General features: G+C 37.0%; 1 protein-coding gene and 1 long non-coding RNA gene across 2 annotated transcripts in view; one reads left to right on the top strand and one right to left on the bottom strand.

The window, feature by feature from the left end:
• Positions 1 to 11,721, bottom strand: part of LOC115427550 (uncharacterized) — a 29,960-nt gene extending 18,239 nt beyond the window's left edge. Inside the window, exon 1 of the long non-coding RNA XR_003936504.1 lies at positions 11,605 to 11,721. This is a non-coding gene — a long non-coding RNA (uncharacterized LOC115427550). The remainder of the gene's footprint in view (positions 1 to 11,604) is intronic.
• A 1,684-nt stretch (positions 11,722 to 13,405) lies between these two features.
• Positions 13,406 to 20,320, top strand: LOC115422367 (homeobox protein OTX1 B). Its single transcript, XM_030138707.1, has 4 exons — positions 13,406 to 13,625; positions 15,763 to 15,942; positions 16,815 to 16,966; positions 18,846 to 20,320. The coding sequence occupies exons 2-4, from the start codon at positions 15,846 to 15,848 to the stop codon at positions 19,641 to 19,643; spliced, it is 1,047 nt and encodes a 348-aa protein (XP_029994567.1). The 5' UTR covers positions 13,406 to 13,625; positions 15,763 to 15,845; the 3' UTR covers positions 19,644 to 20,320.
• Positions 20,321 to 20,903: the final 583 nt, after the last annotated feature.

Raw genomic sequence — 20,903 nt, 5'->3', positions numbered from 1 at the left:
GCCCGTGTTACCTCCCGGCTCTGTTTGTAAACACATGGTTTGTTTATGGTGGATGACACTTCGAAATTGTTCACTGTGATGCAAAACTCATCTGCCTTGGCGGAAGTCTGCACTCACCAAGTGCTTTTCTAGTTTAGATATTTAATTCTTAAGTAAGTTGACTGGCTTTAGAATTGTTGAAACAAGTCCTTTTGTTGCTTTATTTTTTTAATATTTTCAACCCAATTTAACCATAATGGTGTCTCCAGATACACATTTGATCTTCAAGAAAATGTTGTCCATGTGAATATAAGGAGTGAAACCAAGTGAGAAAAAGTTTAAAAGCTGAAAAAAAAAAAAGAAACCACATTAAACCATTGAATTTCCATTAAAAAGGGCTGTGTGAAAAGAACTTTAAGCATAAAAATAAATAAATCAAGACAACGCTAAAAAGCAAACAGGCATCCACCCCACCCCCAATAATGGAGAAACGAGGCCGAATTGTGATTCCCCTGTTAACAATGTGCCACCGTACCTCATCCCCACTATTGATTTCTCCACCATTTATTTCTGTTTTGGTTCATGCTCAGGGTCTCTGTATTTGAAAGTTGATGCTCCTCTCTAAAAGAGATTCATGCATAGACTCCGCTACTTTTGTAGTCTGCGGCGGTTTTATATGATAAGCTTTTTTAGACGTTCAAAATCAATATGTAATCCTGTGCAGGGGCTTATCCCCAGGACTAGGCCATTTGTGAGGCTCTTTGAGCTTTGTTACAGGTCTTCTGGCAGCTCTGTGCTGCAGATTGATTAGCTGCAGTGCCAGAATCCTATCAAATGGACGACTCTGATGATGGAGCAAACTCTCAGCACCTCTAGTTGACTGGACCTGGAGATAAGGCCGGGTGGCAATTCCCTCCCTCCTACACGCCGTGATGCAGTGAGGAGGCGCTCGTCTCCGGCCTCTGCTCCTCTGAGGCTCAGAACAGCATCCGGATCAGGAGCTGTACGTTCACCTCTACAGTAAGACTCCACCTCAGATCACAAACAGGTTCCCTTGTTTCAAAGTCAGTGGGTTTCTGAAGGGCTTTGCTAAATGCATGAAATAAGGTCTAAGAGATTTTCACGTTCTTGTCTATGACATAAAACATACATGTAAGGAAGTGGTGAATTTAGAATAACCTCTTAAAGAATAATTGGTTCAGAAAATGAATGAATCAATTAACTAGAAAAGCACTCAGAGAGCGCAAACCTCCGACAAGGCAGATCAGCCCCCCACCCATCCACCCACACACACACACACACACGATCACCACCAAAATGTAATCATTTGCTCCTTGTGCCAGGATCAACATTTCCAGGAAATTTCATCTGAATCCGTCCATAACTTTTTGAGTTATCTTGCTATTCAATGGTTTAATGTGGTTTCTTTATTTTTTCTTTAGGTTTTAAACTTTTTCTCGCTTGTTTTCACTCCTTATAATCACATGAACATTTTTACCTCCACCAGGAGGTATTGTGATCACTTTGCTTCGTGTGTTTGCGTGTTTGTTTGTTAGGAAGATAACTCAAAAAGTTATGGATTGGGGGGGGCGGCAGATCTGTCTTGGCGGAGGTCTGCGCTCTTCGAGTGCTTTTCTTGTCTTGAAAATCAAATTTGTATCTGGAGACACCATTATAGTTAAATTGGGTTAAAAATATATAATAAAAAAAAACAACGCAACAAAAGGACTTGTTTCGACAATTCTGAAACTTACTTAAGAATTAAATATCTAATAATCATTTGTTCCTTGTGCCAGTATCAACATTTCCTGAAAAAATCATCCAAATCTGTCCCTAACTTTTTGAGTTCTCTTGCTAACAGACAAACAAACAGTCAAACGAACCCAGATGAAAACATAACCTTGGCTCAGGTAATTAATTTTGAATCTTTCATGCTGTGTCTAAATGGGACCACAGAAGTTTTTCAATGTCATCACACCTGACTCAGAACCTTATCTACTCACCTTTACAGCCCTGTTACATTGAATTCAGTAGTCAGATCCGATTTTGTACTAGAATTGAACATGTCACCAAATGACAAGTTGAAAACTTATCACAGGTGATTTTAACTTTGTGATTGTCATTTATAGACTAATGTTTCATTTTTGCAGTTGGCTTTTATGCCTCAAAAATCTTAAAAGTGGTTTTCATTTCAAAAGTTTAAGTTACTGAAAAAACATGTTGGCATCATAAACTTTTCATTATGTTGAAGTTTATTTTCATGGTTGAGATTCCATCTTCAGGTCAAGCTGTAAAACTCTGTTATCCCTGCTTCACTCCAGGAAGCTGTGTTATTCTGTAGACATGCTGTGTAAAAACAGCTGATAAATGCAGAAAATTCAAGAAGTTGCCATTTCTTAAAGTGATTCTAAGCAGTTTCAAAGTTTCCAGAACAGGTTATTAGATTATTTAACTCTCTGGTATCAGGCCCAGACCAGCCCTTCATATCCACTGAGGGCGGATAACCTGTGCCGTGCCAAAGTAATGTCAAAACATTTTCCATACAATTTGTTTTGAACTTTTCTTTTTTTCCATTTAATGATAATCTTTATTCATAGAGCATGTATCGAAATCCAAGCTACAAAGTTCACAACTGTAAAATGAAAAACAGGCTTGTTTCACAAAAAAACCCAAAACAAAACAATGAAAGTAAATAAAAATAATAGGCTTTAATATGTTTTGATGATGATTCTCATATACTTTTGATTAAACCTGTGGTGCTTGAAGGTGTTGTAGTGTCACATTTGGCATTCATGCCTTTGAAGAGGTCATAAGACTTGTTTGTGTTCTCAGGTTGTAAAATATCTACCCCATGATGCAAATCTGGTCTAATAACCAGTATTTTTACCTCCACCAAAGAGCTTATGATTTCATCGGGATTTGTCTGTTTGTTTGTTTGTTTGTTTGTTTGTTTGTTTGTTTGTTAGTTAGCAAGATAACTCAAAAAGTTATGGATGGATTTTCAGGAAATTTTCAGGAAATGTTGATACTGGCACAAGGAACAAATGATTACATTTTGGTGGTGATTGTGTGTGTGTGGGGGGGTTGTTTTTTTATCTGTCTGTTGGTAAGATAACTCAAAAAGTTATGGAAGGATTTGGGTGAAATTTTCAGGAAATGTTGATACTAGCACAAGGAACTAATCTGCAGTCTGCCTTGGCAGAGGTCTGCGCTCTCCGACTGCTTTTCTAGTTTGTTTATTTCTTTAATTTAACCTTAATTTAACCAGGAAAAAAGCTCATTGAGATTAAAAATCTCCTTTTCAAGAGTGTTCTGGCCAAGACAGCAGCAGCAAAAGTTACACAAAATAGAAATCACAGCCATACATCCACACTTTCAGACAGGTAGGGGGTTAAATATGTGATTTGTTGTTGTTGTTGTTGTTGTTGAACTTTTTAAAAAAATGTCATATTTCATCAACGAGAGCTGTAAACAAAAATACCAAATTCTCATAATTTTTAACCCTTTAAGTGCCATGTATGTAATGCAAACCCCCCCCCCCCCCCAAAAAAAAAAAAAACAAAACAAAAAAACAAACAAACAAAAAAAAAAGTTCAGTATACTACACAAAAACTACATACTACATAAAATTTGGAAAATATATTTTTGCAGCCTGGCATATGTCAATGATTAACCGAAATATTGGTTAATGTGTATTATTGTTTTTTGTGCTTGGTCAAATGTTCTAAAATGTGTCAATGCACATTTTTTACTCACTTTGGTGTGCATAACATGCCCACCTGGATACCAGAGGGTTAATAGCTGCACTTTGTAAACTTCTATAAAGCATTTAGATTATCCTCATGATTTAAATAAAACCTTTTACATTTCTCATCCGTCCATTGATCTCATGGTTATTGTCATCTGGTATTGTTTTTTTTTTTGTTTTTTTTTTCAGTGACATTATTCCATACAAAATAGCTGATTATTTGGTGGTTGCATGATGGAAATGTTTTACTCATTAGTTGTAAAAAGTTTCCAGTCCACTTGTGAATTAAATATTAACATAAATTAATACTTAGTAAGACTTCAATCATTTGATGATGTATGGCATCTTGTGAATAGTACTATCCCTGGGGACTTTACAGAGGAATAAGAAAAAGTATAGAAGGAAATTAATGAGAAAAAAAAATCATGTTTCTTTTCATTTGTGTGTCAAAACATCAAACATCAGAGGAGGCTGGTCCAATCAGGAGAAATTTTCAACGTGATACAGACGGGTGGTTTAAACCTTTGATTATCCGTTCAATAGGAAAATATTAGCGCCTAATAACCATGTAAACACTTAATCCGATCGTTTCTGTCTGGTTAGAATAAATCAATTCTTTCTGCATGTTTGTCCGGGGTGAATTTAACATTATGTGACAGGATGCTGCTCTGGGTTTCAGACTACCTTATTGTTGGAGATTCTGGAAGATTTAAGGATTGTTAAACACCTCAACTGTTAAAAAGCAATGAGCAAAATATGAGTGAGTAAATATTGTTCCTCTGGCATGACATAGACCTGTCTGTCATCTTCTTTTAATGAACTAATTGAATTTTAGAGTTGACTGAAATATAGGACACACTGCTTTTTGTAAGACACCAGATGACTATTATGTTTGACAATGTGTTTTATTTTGGTAGCTTTTAAAATTTATGTTACAGTAATATTTATGTTATATATATATATATATATATATATATATATATATATATATATATATATATATATATATATATATATATATAATGTTCATTTAATACATAACTAATAAGTTAAGTAAGACAAATATAGTGGAGTAAAAAGTGCGATGTTTAGAAGAGCACAAGTCAAGTAGCAGAAACTAAGTATTAAGTTACCTTTCACCTATGATATGATATGATACTACTTGTTTCCTGACCTTATTTAAATATATGTCTCTAAATATATGAAAATGTTAACATTACATCCAAACACTATCTTTCAAATTAGAATGCAGACATTTTTCAACATATTAATTCACTGCCCACACTAATCTACTTTTGGACCTCTTATTCACGCATAAGCCATGTTCTACGATGTAATTACAGCTAAAAACCTCACTTGTAGGAAAAAAGAGACTAAAAAATAACGGTGTCAAACTTGAATTTGTTGCTGCTTATCGTATAATGAACATGCACCTGAAACATCAAACACAGGTAACAGGTGCATAAGTCTGTGTATGACCTGCTGTAGACAGGGTCAGCATACACACATATGAGAGACGTACAAGTGTACCGGTGTTATGGTGAAAAGGAAACACCTGAAAGACCTGAACTGTCATTTTTAATTTAACTCAAAGTAGGTAACTTTGTTGCTGCTCAACTTTATGACTTAAGCCTCTGCATCTGCTACGTCTACATCTGCAGTGTCTGTAGTCATTGTTGCACTCTAGTGTTTATCGAGATTTTTTTTCTCAAAGAAGATTGTGTGGATAGTGTAAAACTATATATGTGTTTAGAAAAATATCATATCAGTGTGAACAGGGCATGAAACTGACTGAATTCATGTGACTTCAACCACGTGACTGTGTTTTTTACCAAAAGCTTCTTTCCTAATTGTCCTTTAAAAACTGCCATTTTCCTCCCGGGCATCTGGGAAATGTTTTATCGTCTTTGATATGTTCCGGGTCTGTGTACTGGGAGGGTGACGGAGACCTGAATCTGTGCATTCCTGTGAGCTTTGCCAGTGCTCACATGGTTACCGCTGCTACGCATTGTTAGAGATATCTGAATGAGCGCTGGCCATGCAAGTTTTAACGTGATTGCCCGAGGGGCAGCAGAGTGAAAGAGTGAAGAACAGAGCCAGAGAGAGTGGAGAGGAGAGGGGGGGCATAATCCTAAAAGGATTGGAAGTTAACCCCCCCCTCACCACCAACACCATACACACATCTGAGTAATTCCCTTCACACACACACCTCTGTGTTTCAGGGGGTGATGGGTACTGGATGGGGTCAGTTGGTTTCATGGCTCTGGTGTCTGATTTCTCCCTCCTCATCCTCACCCTCCTCCTCCTCCTCTTCATTGTTTGCCTTCCTAATGAGAGGGGCGGGGCCACAGGGCAAGTGATTGACAGCTCCCCCTCTCAGAGCTCTTCACTGTGTCTCTGTGAAGACTCGCTGCTGTCTGTACTGTACTTGACGCTCAGTGACGAGTCGTTTTTCATTTCCTGTTTGTACCTGGCCTCCTCAGGTGTCCATCACTCACAGCCGCTGTTGCAGCTGACACACTTGAAGGTTTGGTAATGGAACTGTAAAAATACACCAGCTGAGAAGACAAGTGTTCCACTACTGATGATAGAGTTTCATTCTTATTACCGCTGGTCAAATGCTCTACTTTTCCACAGATGTAATAATTGTAATAATTGCTGCACTGAGTGTCCTCAGTAGTGTCAAATATTCAGATCAAGAACAGACTGGCTTCAAGTTCTTCACACTGGGTTCCAAACAAATGGAACTGTGAGTCATTTCTGAAAGGGCATAAAATGACCCATGTTTTTGCACCTCTTGCAGTTGTATAAATAAGTGAAGAAGAAAAGGTGAAAGCTAACATGGCTAATTAGACTCAATCCACATAAAAAGGCAGTTAAGGACAGATATGGTGGAACAACAACCATGGAGGACTTCAACACAGTGTGTGTGCTAAATGTCAAAATGAACATACTTAAATGGTGTGTATATTTCTGTTTATTTTTTCCCTTTCTTATTTTATCTGTTTCTCCAACCTTTTCCATAATCTTAATCATACTGTTTTTGAACCTAAACCTAACCAAACCTTTGCCATGACATAGTCACAGCCTAAAACAACATTTACATATGTGTAATATTTAAACAAGTATTTATAATGCTCTAAATGCTATTTTGTTTAATTTCTTGCATATACCATTGTTTGGGTTTGAGGACGTGTTGGGTTTCCACTATACATTTCATTAATGAAACTGCAATGCTCAGCAAATCAAGAGACTTTAAAGCCTTACTGGCATCTACTTTCAGTAATACTTTCAATTGTCTTTACTTGTAAAGTTGTTTGTTTGTTCGTTCGTGTGTGTGTGTGTGTGTGTGTGTGTGTGTGTGTGTGTGTGTGCGTCCGTGTGTGTGTGTGTGCATGTGTGTGTGAGAGAGAAAGCAATTGTTGTGAAGATTGAATTAATTGTCTAAATGTACAGTATATGTAATTAAAGTAGTTGCAAATGGAAGCTTATTGATTATGAGAATAAAGTAAAAGCTTAAACCAAACCCTTTTTTCTGGTATCACTAGAAAAATTAATTACTTTTTCATTACACAATAATCATATGAAAAAACAAAACAAAACACAGAACTAAAGAGGAGCAGTGTGATGTTGAGTGGAAAAGGTCACTGAGAATATCATCTATCCTTTATGTTTGTACTCTGTGTTGGTATTGTTACTTATTAAATGCTTAATAAATGGGGGATATTATCTTAAAATGTAAAGTGGTGGATCTGTGTGTGAATAAAACAGCCCACTCTCCTTATATTTGGAATTATTCATGTTTGTCACATTTAAATCCTGTACAAAAGTAGGAGACGACAGAACGAGGACAGTTAATTTTATGTCCTCAATCTCTTCATAACTGGTTAAAATGATTAGTTACAGAATCCATTGTCATCTTCATGTTTGAGCAGACTGTATGTTCTTCACAACCTTTTTTTTCTGTGTTTACTGTCTCATTGTGCTTCAGATGGACCTAATGAGCTGGAGGACAGAGCAATCTTCATCTCACTTTTAGTAACTTTTTTTTAAAAAAATCATTTGTTTATTTTCTCTGAAACTAAGCAAGATGAAGAGGAAAACACATCAAGAGGAACTTGACCAGACCGAATAAAGGCTTATCTTATCTTATCTTATCTTATCTTATCTTATCTTATCTTATCTTATCTTATCTTATCTTATCTTATCTTATCTTATCTTATCTTATCTTATCTTATCTTATCTTATCTTATCTTATCTTATCTTATCTTATCTTGTCTTGTCTTGTCTTGTCTTGTCTTGTCTTGTCTTGTCTTGTCAAAGTAGGCTGTTTGAATGCAGTCTAATTGATCAAACAGGTCTGAATGAGGTGAAAATTCAAGAAAAACACAACCTGGTCTGAAAAGTTTAATGACAGACCAAAGTTTTAGAGTCAGTGTGTAAATGGGATGTATACATTCTGCAGTTAAGGTTGTATTTTTAGAAACATGCAACAATTTTGTACAAAAATACAGACTTGGTGTGCAAAGGTTTTGACTGTAAAACATCAAACCTGTAAAACAAAATCATTACTTAGAGCTATCTGTCAACAGAAAATATGTTTTTATTCTGTGAAGAGAAGTCAGACTCACCTGCCAGTCCAAGCCCAACATGGACATCAGAGCCTTAAAAATGTCCTGAAGGAACAATTTATAGAAGGACTTCATTAGAGGCTCCAAATGAAATGGATCAGACCAGAATGGAGACATCAGTGATATTGTACTTTAACCCAAAAAGACCCAAACAACTACTGACAACTAAAACCATCTACTGATCTAAAATGTTCAGTACCTGTTGATCCATTAATCCTATCAATCCATGTAAATAACTGGTGTAAAATGCAGTTTGTCATCTTTCATGGTCATCAGATTTGACCCATTTGGACGTTCAGAGGCTCCATAGTTACTGTGGAAACACTGTCATCTTCTACAACATTGATTCACCAGTAAAATCCTATGTAGTTTGATAAATGACAGTGGATGGAGATGCTTGTTTTTATATTCAGTTATTGATATCTTTGCTGAAAAAGTCACTCTTTCTTCAGTTTTCTCTCTTTCTGATATAATAACCCTCAACTCTACTCTGAGCTTTTATGAACATCTACATGATCAGTGAATTAAATATGGGAAAATACCTGATTTTCACTGAAAAAACACAACATTTAAAGAATAATATTATAATAAATGGAAATAAAGCACGTAAGAAAGGTTAAATCTAGAGAAAAATTCATTCAGAAACTGCCACAAAAGTAGCACTGGGTCTTTATGGGTTAAGATACTTCCACATTAACTTTAACTTCAAGTCATAGTTGTTGCCTCTTTCTTCAGACCAAGCTCAAGCATTTATTTAGTTTGAGAAGACACTAGATGGACATGTGTGTGTCGAACTTTAAGGGTAACTAGATAAACCCAATCTTTTTTCAGGTTTGTCCTATAATTGCACCAATGATGTGTTTTTTGGCTCCTTTTCACCTGCTTATTGCATGTGTTTTTTCAACCACTTCAGCTCATGTTGAAGTTGTTTTTCCTATCTGTAGCATCCATGTGAGCAAGCTGCTGTTATCTCCTCCATCTGCTCCACTGAGTAAACCTCATCATTACTGAGATGGTGAATGAGGTAGCAGGTTCAAGTGACTGTACACTCCACTCCATAAATGTCACGGCAAAGAGAGAGTAACGCCTCCCTATCAGCCGTGTTCACATGGCGCTCATCATACAGTACCTGCAGGTCTACGGCTGATCCAGATCATTTACACTGTAAATAATTCACACTGTCTGCGCATGTGGAAGGATTGTGGAGTGTGAAAATACAAGTTTTTGAATAAGCTAAACTGTTAAATAAATAAAACAACAATTTTAAAAGGATGATTTTTTTTTTTTTTTACTTTTTTGTTTTTCAATCCCTCAACAGCATATGTTGAAATACAAAAACTTGAAAACTAGAAGCAAATGAGCAGAGAAGATGATATAGAAAGTTTAGTTTTAACTTGGGAGACTGTAACTAAGTACTTCTAATAAAAGCACCTTATTTAAGTACAAGCTCTCAGTACTCTACTTGGATATTTTCTGCAGTTTCAAACATCTCACAGGTAAATATTGAACTTTTTATTCCACCTAAATATCAGCTTTACTTTCTTTTGTGGATAACTAAAAACTTTATTTTGCCAATTGTCTGTGATAAACTGCAGCATGTTTTTTTCTGCATGTGCTGAAAAATGTTCTCCTTTAACTAAATAAACTTTTTCAGAACTCTATCACATTAGACAGAAATTGCAGTGTCACAAAACTGAAAACAGACCTGTTGTTCTGAAGGAAAGTTGACTTTGGAGATACATTGTTCATACAGGAAAGCAATGCAACAAACATATGATATTACAGAATATGATGCACTGCTGTAGATTAAACTAACAAGAGTTTATGATGTAGGTCAAATGACCTTAATCTAAAACATGCATAGCAGTAAAATATATCACATATGTTGATGCAGAAAGAATATTATAGAAAAAAAACAAACCATCAAATATAAGAGTAAGACACCTGAAAACTCATACTAAAGACAGTAGAATATCAGTGGAAGCTTCATTTACTTTATGCAGTTTCCCTTGGCAAAGCAAATTTGTTCAGCACCAAAAGGCAGCCAGACTACCATTCTGCTGTTATGATGCTGAACAAGACAAGTTTAAAAAAAAAAAAAGAAGAAGAAGAAGAAGAAAAAAAAGAGTAATACACCTACAGGGACCATCATATTACATAATGTCCACTTTGACTTCTCAGAATAGAAATACTTGAACTTATACTTCTACTTAAGTAAGGGTCTGAATGCACAACTTGAAAATGAAAATGTCTGAAGTTGTGATGTTTTTTCTTCTGTTGACAGCCAACAATTAAAGTCAACACAGAACTGTTTTAATGGGAGTTGTTTATGCTGAAATACACAACCTCATCTACTCACTACCCTGTCACTGTAGATAAACAGACTGACTCTGCAGACCAACCGACATAGAATGAGCCATTTTTGATTCAAATCTGAAGTACAGGCCAGTCATGAATCTCCTTCAACACTCTTTAACCCTTTAACAACACATCAGAGCAGGTCAAATTAAAATCTGCGAGTGTGTTTAACACCATAATTTGTTACTATTTTAAATGATTTAATTTTTAACACCTGAAGAGCATTATAATATGTATTATGTCATACTTGTTCCAGGGGATTTCAACCCACTTTGCATTGCAGTTACTTTTTCATACAGATTTGTATTCATTTTAACTTAAATTACAGAGTTTATGGATGATTAATATGATAACTGTCGATGATTATGGTCATTTTTGTCTAAAGATAAGAGTTTTTCTAACTTTTGATTTGCTAATTCTACAGGTCAGTGTGTTACATAATCACATACAGCCTTACTTCCATCTTTTCATTTTCATTTATTTATTTACTAACTAATTTCTTTTTTGTACTGACAATACAAGAAGTCAACTGTGTTTTGCATGATTTCCTAAATAAATATAGGCCTATGTAAAAGAAAGAAAGAAAGAAAGAAACTCCCCCATTAACATTTTGCACCTCCCAACTAATCAGTGTCCATTAATAACATATTCAGCTCAATTATGAAATGTGGATTTAAATTACTTTTCAAAAAAACACATATGGAAATGCACCAACAGAATACAATTAAAATATAGTCATCCAACAAAATATTTCAGCCATATTTTTTATCACCACAAATGTTGTCCTAACATATTAAAAATAACAAATACAGTTTTGCCTTTTAACATCTTGCACAATAGCTACTTTTAACCTGACAAAAATATAAAAAGAAAAGGAAATGTCCTTACCTGGGAGTCTCAGTAGAGGCTTTTTCCTTTTGTCAAACCCAAATCTTAATTGTACAAATTGTCCAAAAAGATAGACACAGTACAGAAGTATGTTTGTTCTTCACCTGGCTGCTGCACTTTTCCTCCAGCCTGCAGCCAAACTCACTTCTGTCAGCTGATATTCTGGGTTTTTCTTCCCTGTTCTCTGACTGCACGGCAGGTTTTGTGTTTTCCTTTTTTTTCCCCATAAAGTTCTAATGTCTGTGCAGCAGCCTGGCCAGAGCCTCCTGCATGCTTTCTGACAACCTGGGATTTTATGCATCATGCTTTTAATAAGCGCCGACAACACAGACAAGAAACCTCTCCAAACTTAACCCCCACCACCTCCATTACACACACACACACACACACACACACACACACACACACACACACACACACACACACACACACCGCTTTAGGCTTCCTGATCCCTGGATTTACGAGCTTAGTATTAAGAAAATACTCCTGCAATTTGGGATTAGACCCCAAAAACCCTCACAACAACAATGACTCCGTCCATTTGATATCTTGATACTTGTGATCAATCACTGGCTTTGTTGCTGCCGGCCACAACCAAAAGGACGCACAGAGGAAATGACTTCAGCAACATTCATCTCCTTACTCAAGACTTTATTTTTTTTTAAAATCCTGCCTCAGTGGTCTGGTCCACTTTAATGAAATGAAATCTCTGCATGTCTTCTAAATGAATTATTAGAGAAAGAAGGGATATACATATGATGACTTGTGTTTTTTTTTTTTTTAAACCCTTTTTATTTCAGTTAGAGTCTATGCCTGTATGTCGTAAAATTACCCAAATGAGTAGTTCAAGATATCATTAGCCTATGTAGCCAGCATGTGCAGGACAGCATGAAAGAAGATTGAGAGATAATTGGGTAGGCCTAATTAATGTGTTTATTAAGGTTAAGGGTTGTAAAAACAATGACAACGACGTGTATAGCAGCTTTTACTCATTTGCTTTTAGCCTATGAACAGAATCACCTGGTAAATGTTATAATAGGCCTAGTTTCTTCTGCAGTTTGAGGACATAAATATTTTTGCATGAGTTAACAGAATTGTTCTTGTGACAATATTTCAGCAATTATGTAGCCTGTATGGAACAAAAAATAATCAGGAACTGCACAAAAAAACAAAAACACTAAAACTGACCTGCTAGCAACGAGTCAGAAACTTTATTGAATTTTTCCACATATTTTAAGATCATATTCTTTTTTAAAGTATTTTTCTACAGCCTATTTAACTATTTACATTATTATATGCAGGAGAGGAGGGAAAGGCAACACATTAAGCAAAAAGAAGACATACATGACCCTAAAATCCAAACAGACCCATACATTTACTTTATTGTAACTTTAAGCTAATAATTAAACCACGATGAAGGAACAAATCTAAACAGTCTTTTAAAGTCATTTTTTTTTACAGTTTGAAATATAAAGACTTTAAATTTAATTACGTCATCACTCTGATGTCACCATATCTCATAAAACATGGGCCTATATTTTCCCAGTTTCATCTTAAATGTTTAACATGTTTGTTGATCTTCCGCCAATTTATGACCCAAACTTTTCCCTTCAGTCACGTGAGGTGCGTTGTATTAGGAATGGGGAAGGCGGGACTTTAAGTGACCAGCTCGGGATGTGATTGGCCGTCTGCGTCGCCCGTAATGCCACACAGTGACATGATTGGCTGAGAACCCAACAACCCTTGACTCATAGAGGCGCGAGCCGCCGAGACAAGAATCAATCTCCATCCGTCAACAGCGACAGCAGACAGCAGGGACCAGACGGAACACAGCCGATCCACAAAACAACGTGGTTTTTTATTTTTATTTTATTGGTGAAATATTGTTTTGTTTTTTTTTTAGCTGACAAACAACTCTGATCTACGTTATCTCCGAGAATAAAGTTTCCTCCATGTGGATATTTAACTCTGGATCTGATTGGTTTAACATTTAACAGGAATTTTAAAGGATTCTGAGGAAGGTGAGATACAATTGAATGTATTTTCAGTCAGTTTATCAATGATAAATAATGTTGTTCTTAAAATTACATTCAGTTACGACACCAAAAAAGATAAAATCACAGTAGAACCAAAAAATAGAGTAAAGATGCAATGACGTAAGGAAACGGCTAAAGGTTTACTCTTTTAAAAATAGCTAATATACAAGCCGTAAAGACACTAGTTTGCGCGAATGCAAAGGTTGTTAAAATGTACTTCATCAACTTTAATTCGCAGTGTCTTGAAAGATTGCCTCTGCAAACCAGTATTTTTCTTAAAAATAAAAATAAATAATAAAGTGTAACGTTGGCAATTGATTTTGTACTCTAAGTGAGTCAAACCTATGAGGACAAAAGAGGCTAATTACCTTTGCAAACTGCACTCTTTAAAGGCGTTGCATAATAAAAGATAATATGTAGCCTAGTTAGGTTTATTTTAATTAGATGACTCTTATTTTTAGGTGTGTTTCCTTCTGGGCTCAGTTCACTTAGTTTCCTGATAAGAGTCCTTCTGCTAATTGTCTCCCTGTAGATCTAATCTAAATTGTAATGGAGTTAATTTGCACACAGTTTTGACGCATTTACATTGCGTGGTTCGGCTTCTTCCTGCGGTTATGGAAATAGTGGAGGTTTATGTTAAGTGTTAATGTCTCAGTTCAGCTCCATCAGGAGGTCCTTTCAAACCACAGAAGTCTGCTGTTTGTCCCAAATTAGAGCTTCTACCTGCTAAAAGGACCCCGTGGATTATGGAAATCCTTACATAAATACATTGTCTTACACTGATACTAAATGTTAACAATTAGGGGCAGTTTAGTCAGATGGGAAAAACTGGGTGTAGGTGATTTTTACGGCTGTTATTTCTGACTTCGTGGTTTGAAAGATTTTTAATTGGAATAAAATTTCATGTCAGGTTGAAATTGGACTTTTGACAGCGAGGAAGTGCATTTCTTACAGCTTTTTTTTTTTTTATTTTTTTTATTTTTAAATTGCTAACAAATACATTAAATTCAATCCCTGAAGATTAATCTAGGCTATTTTACAATCACTGTGTCAATGCATAAATGCACATTTCACTTACGGCAAATGTAATTAGAAACGTAAATGTGTGCGCAAATATCATGTGCAAAAAATGAGAGGAGGGAGAAAATGCAAGGACCGACCTGTGTTTCAACGCTTTGTGATTTAATTGTTTTTTTGTTTTTTTTTACAGGTAAATCCAGACAGAAAAAAATAATAATATTGCATGTGTTTTGAAATTGCAGTCGAAACTTTAGTTCGCTGCAGAAACGCGCCTCGGCCTGTGATCCACACGTGCATCCGTGGCAGCTCGATTTAATTGTGAGATTGTTGAATTAATTAATGAAGCTCAGAAAGCTATTTAAGATATTAAACGAGCTGCTGGATCATCGAAGGGAGTTTTTTTTTAAAAAATATATATAGGTTTAACTTTATGGTTCAGTTCCGCGTCACGTTGGGCCTCGTTTTTTTAATTTTCTCCCATGGAATGAGAAGGAGTCCAAACATTTTAAATCTTTTATTATTTCGTACCTGGTGTTACCTCTTATCAGTCTCTCGTTGATAAAGCTGACGTTACATAATTAAACTGCTGCTATTGGGAGTTTTCCAGCTTTCAATTGGACTGGAAGTATTCGTCTCAACTTCAGCCATTCTCATTTCGATTATAAGAATCTTGTTTGCATTTCACTGATAATTTTCTTAATTCACTTTTTAGTCAATTTCATTCGAGACTATTATAAAGGCCATGAATTGTTGAATTGAAAAATACCCATTTCAATCAGAATCTATCGTTTACACAGCTGCAAAAATTGTGAAATCAAGTTCGTGTAAAAGTCACGATTTCATCTCTTCATTTATATTCTATTTACTTTTTTGTACTACTGTGAAATGTGGCGTGAAGAGCTCATATAGGACCGTGGCAGAGACATTACTCGTGGTTTATGGGGGGTAATTCAAATTATTATGATAAATAGGCCTAGTTGAATTTCTGAGAACTTTCATCAATTAAATAATAGAAAATCGTGTTTTGCATTTGACAAGTGGAGTTTTTCGAGTTATAAAATTTGATTGGATCTGTTTTATATTTTCTCCTTGTCTCTGTCAGGACTCGATCTGTGGCATTCGAATCCTTGGAGATCCGCACCTTTCCGTCCGTCCAGACTCCGGTCTCCCCTCCGTGCTTCTAGCATGATGTCTTATCTCAAACAGGCCCCGTACGGGATGAACGGACTGGGCCTGAGCGGAGCCGCCATGGACCTGCTGCACCCGTCTGTGGGCTACCCCGGTACGGATCACGCCAGTATTTCAGTCCACGACGCACGGATTTTAACAGTCTTAACCTCATATCTGTGGAGAAATATAGGTGTTTTCTAACTACTTAGTGCTAGTCTTTTATTTATGTGTCTGAAGAGCGCGTTTTTAGAGTTTTAAAAGTACAAAATCCAACAGAGAATCGCCTTGTGTCTTTTGTAAACATGATAAACTTGAATGTGTCTGTGCGTCTTTTAGTGACAGTCTATTTTATAATAATATTGGAATATTAGGTAGAAGTGATTTAGCCTAACTGGCTGTCCTAAATAAATAAATAAATAAAAAGTTGATAAAGAGAGAAAGAAAAAAAGGAAATTCAAAAAACATTCAACAATAACTTTGATTAGTAATTATTGCTTGGATTTACGCAAAACTTACAACAGTGACATTTGGTGAATTTTGTTCAAGCAAAACGCTTAGCTGAAAAACAAATATTCCTCCTCAGTCCTAAATGAAACATAAGGCAAGATTTTATTTTTCACACTTCAATCTGAGAAGTTTTCCAGTTAGAAGTCACTCTGATAGCTACATAATTTCGTTTCGTATGTTGCATATGTGCAGAAATATTAAAACGAAAATATTAAAACCCAAATCAAGTTTTCAGTTAATGTTTTATTTCAGCGAGATTCTCACTATTGAAATGAATGAAAATTTGGGCTAAAAAACTACAAATTAAAAAGCACGTATTCTCTAACAGAACCAAACAAACTTTGGCCTGAATGCGCACTGGCTCGGAGCGCGCGCATATACGCGTTTTCAGAAACTTTTTTTTTTTCTTTTTTCAAAAGTCGTGTGGCTCGGTTTTCTCCAGAGTTCTAACTGATAAACACTGGTGTGAATCCACAGCCAACCCGCGGAAGCAGCGCAGGGAGCGGACCACCTTCACCCGGACGCAGCTGGACATTCTGGAGTCGCTGTTCGCCAAGACGCGCTACCCGGACATCTTCATGAGGGAGGAGGTGGCGCTGAAAATCAACCTGCCCGAGTCCAGAGTGCAGGTCAGAAACTCCACCAGGCTGCATTTTCAGTGTCAGGAGTGAAATTAGAACGCAACTTGAGGTCATTAAGTAGAAAATAAACATCACAAAATACATTCTATCCTTACGTTAAAACCATTTCAGCTTTGTTTTTATTTTAATGATCGTTTTTTACTCTCTCACTGAGTCAAAGACTTTAAGTTTTTTCAAGCATATTACAAAATTTGAAAGGCAATAAAGAAAAAAAAAGTGCCAGTTACATTTCTGTGGAGACCAGGACGCATTTCGAGGTTCATTTGGTTTTACTGGTGTGCGCTCGGACAGTAGCCTATAGGCGGTTTACGCACACCGAAACATTTTCCCCCTGAGACTGTTGGACTTTTTCTTTTTCCTCACCTGAGTTTATCTGCATGGTTAGCAGCAGCCGCTTGATTTAACCGCTCAGCCATTATTGATCAAGTACAGACAAGTCCCGAGTGAAAGGGGAGAGTTTGGCAGCTCTCCGGCACACAGAAGGACCAGCTTTATTTGCGGTAAACCGTCTTTAGAAAAAGGCTTTAAAGAGTGTCCATCCCCGGCTTTAGCGGCCCTCTACTGGGCTTAACGCAGCTATTATGGCCGCTGCTTCTCTGCTTTCTGCGGCTGCTTTACCCCAACAGGCCCGCGGACTTTTACTAATGTCTACAAGCACATTTCTTCTGTTTCCTTTTACTGACGCATGAACAAGTAGAGTAGATGTGTGTGTTTTTTATTCTTTCCGTTTATACTTTTGTGATATTTAATTTCTTTGTGTATTTTGTGTTTGGTGTGTTTATTAAATACAACATATCAGAGGTGGATCGACTTTCCATTGCCTTTGTCTTTTTTAGGTCAGAACAAAGAAAAATTACAAATATAAACTGGAAGAAAATATCCCCAAAGATAAATTGGAAAGTTGTTAAAGCAAAAAGAAAAGGAAAACAAGCCTCAGTAGTTCCTTACATTGAGTGTAAAAACAGAAGACAAATAAATACACATTTTCCTATTAGTTTTTTATTGATTTCTGTTCAAGTAAACTAGAGAAAAAATAGGAAACTCCAGAACTAGAGAAGCTGATCAGTCAAAAAGTCAGTTTAAAGGAGAAAATCCAAAGAAAATAAACGACTGGTTGCAGTTTCTTAATAACACATTCACATCCTAAAAATGAATATTATATATAATAATTTATTCAGGTAGACATTTTATTATGTGATCCACATTATGGAAGTTTGACTTGTTAAAAGATCATTCTTAAAAGGTTAAAGGTCAATTTATACACACATTTGTACCTCTTTCATGTCTTATGTGTCATGAGGAGAGTTTTGGTTTTTAATATCTCTGTGTGATATTTCTGCCTCAAAACTACAACAATAAGGTGAAAAATTCCAAGTGGAAATTAAACACCTACATTTACCATAATAAATAAGCTATCCTCAAGTGTAAACTGCCAACTCATCAGTTTTTAATTACTTATTTCAGCAATATGTCAGAATAACTTTGTTACTTGTTATTTTTATTGTTTTTATTCATTGTTGTACGAAGAAATCTAATGTGCAGAAATATCACATTTATGACAAATAAAGCAGTAACTATTTACAATAAATAGTTGGAGTTTAAGAAAATATCTTATAATTCTGATGAACTGTCCTGGTAAATAAGAGTACACCTCTGAGTTCCATCTGTTCACCTTTAGTCATGTACCAGACTCGGTAACATTCTTACATACAGCTCAAAGGTCAAAGGTCAGAACCATCATGTGAGAGTGAGTGTTGAGAAAACTCTGCAGAAGGAGTTCATGCCACCTTGCTCAGGTGTTGCAGTTTTTTTCATTTCTGACTGAGTCAATGTGTGACGTGACCTTTGACCTCTGCTTCCTCCTCAGGTGTGGTTTAAGAACCGGCGAGCGAAGTGCAGGCAGCAGCAGCAGAGCAGCAGCAGCGCTAAGGTCAAACCCATGAAGAAGAAGTCGTCTCCGACCAGAGAGAGCACCGGTTCAGAGAGCAGTGGCCAGTTCACCCCTCCGGCCGTGTCCAGTTCCTCCTCCTCAGCCTCCTCCTCAGCCTCCTCCTCTTCATCCTCCTCCTCCTCTTCTTCCTCTGTCTCCTCCAGCCTCGGTGGTCCTGGTCTCATCAGCACCTCTACCTCTGTCACGGCCCCGGTGTCATCCATCTGGAGCCCGGCGCCCGTCTCTCCGGCCCTGGCTCCGGCCACGCTACCCGACCCCGTCGCCCCCACCAGCGCCTCCTGCATGCAACGCTCCGTGTCGTCCTCTGCCACCGGTGGGACGCCCTCCTACCCGGTGTCCTACAGCCAAACAGCAGCAGCGTACAGTCAGGGCTACCCCACCTCAGCATCGGGCTCATACTTCGGCGGTGTGGAGTGTGGCTCATACCTGCCCATGCACTCCCATCACCACCCGCACCAGCTCAGCCCCATGACAGGCAGCTCCATGTCGGGACACCCGCACCACCACATTGGCCAGACATCAGGGCACCACCACCATCACCACCACCCGTCGCACCACCATCAGGCTTACAGCGCGCCAGGCCTCGCCTTCAACTCCACGGACTGTCTGGATTACAAAGAGCAGACGGCGGCGTCGGCCTGGAAACTCAACTTCAACACCTCCGACTGTTTGGACTACAAAGACCAGGCATCATGGCGTTTCCAAGTGCTGTGACTTCCTGTGTTGTTTTTTCCTCTCAGCTTTCAAAGAAGTATTCTTTTTGTTGTTGGTGGTTTATTTTTGAAGATTAAACTAATAGTAGAGACATTTTTAAAAAGTTTATTTGTGAACAAACTCATGCACAGATCATTCGCTCCTTTCCAGCAGATCGGCTCATCCTGGATTATTTTCTACTTCAGAACTCGATAGACACTGACCCATTCACATTTTTTTTGAAGGCCTTTAATAGAATCTGAATTTCTGCAGATTCTCCGAGGCTTGGTGACTAATCTGTGAATTTCGACTTCGGGGATTATTCAGCAAAACAAAACAAAAAAAACAAAAAACAAAGATAAAATTTGCCTGAAATAATACGAAAAAATGACACTTTGAGAAGGCTTTTCTAAGAACTTTTTCAGAAACATGATGCTGCTATGATTTTCAGGTTGCTAACGTTCATTTCTATCTGATTTCCAACTTGAAACTTGTTCAGAACTTCATCGTCCAGACCGTGGGTGTTGTATTTTGGAGATTAAATTGCAGCACTTGTTTATAAGGTGAAAGATTTTGTTATTTGTTCTTTGCAGAGGAGAGAAAATAAAAATGTGAATTAGACACGTAATGTCAGTATTCCATTGAAATTTGAAAGATGTACATTCGTGTCTTTATAATAAAGTCTTGTTAAAACATGAGCATTTGTTATTTCTGCAAAGATGTCCCACGGCATCTTTTGACTTATCACCATCATCTAATTAAAACTGAACCGGTTAAACTGCGCTTTAAACAGTGACACATTGATCATTATTGAGGGGTGCAACTTGCAGGTGTTTATACTGTAAGTTCAGAGACTGGAAACACAAACTAAAAATGCTGGAATGTTTCTTATAACCTTAACTTACACCTAGGATGTTTGTTGTTAAAAGCAACACTCCACTTTCAAGGAGGCCCACATTTAGTCGCAGAGAAGACTTGCATTTAGACGTCAGATAAGTGCTTGTTTAGTCAGATGTAGTGTCACAAGAGTCAGAGCAGGACAACATAAACACCAGCATGTCAGGTTTTGTTTTGCTTTTTCTCTGCATGAGTTTTATTTTATTTAATTTGACCTGTCTTCTGCAGCCGTGTGTACTGTAAGCAACATTTATTGTGAGCATATGCAAGAGCTGAGAGCTGCAGGTCCTCACCGACACCTTAGTTGCAAAAATGAATAACAAAAGTGGACAAACATGACATTTCTTTACAGAGTTTTTCGCAGTGGTTTTGATTCCGCTGTTG

This window comes from Sphaeramia orbicularis, chromosome 1, assembly GCF_902148855.1.
Source record: "Sphaeramia orbicularis chromosome 1, fSphaOr1.1, whole genome shotgun sequence".
Classification (NCBI taxonomy): domain Eukaryota; kingdom Metazoa; phylum Chordata; class Actinopteri; order Kurtiformes; family Apogonidae; genus Sphaeramia; species Sphaeramia orbicularis.
The sequence above is the reverse complement of the archived record's forward strand: the minus strand, read 5'-3'. Positions and strand labels throughout refer to the sequence as shown.

Coding starts and splice junctions, on each gene's coding strand:
- LOC115422367 (XM_030138707.1), top strand. CDS start 15,846: ATGATGTCTTATCTCAAACAGGCCCCGTACGGGATGAACGGACTGGGC. Junction 15,943..16,814: donor CCCGTCTGTGGGCTACCCCG/GTACGGATCACG, acceptor GTGAATCCACAG/CCAACCCGCGGAAGCAGCGC. Junction 16,967..18,845: donor TGCCCGAGTCCAGAGTGCAG/GTCAGAAACTCC, acceptor CTTCCTCCTCAG/GTGTGGTTTAAGAACCGGCG.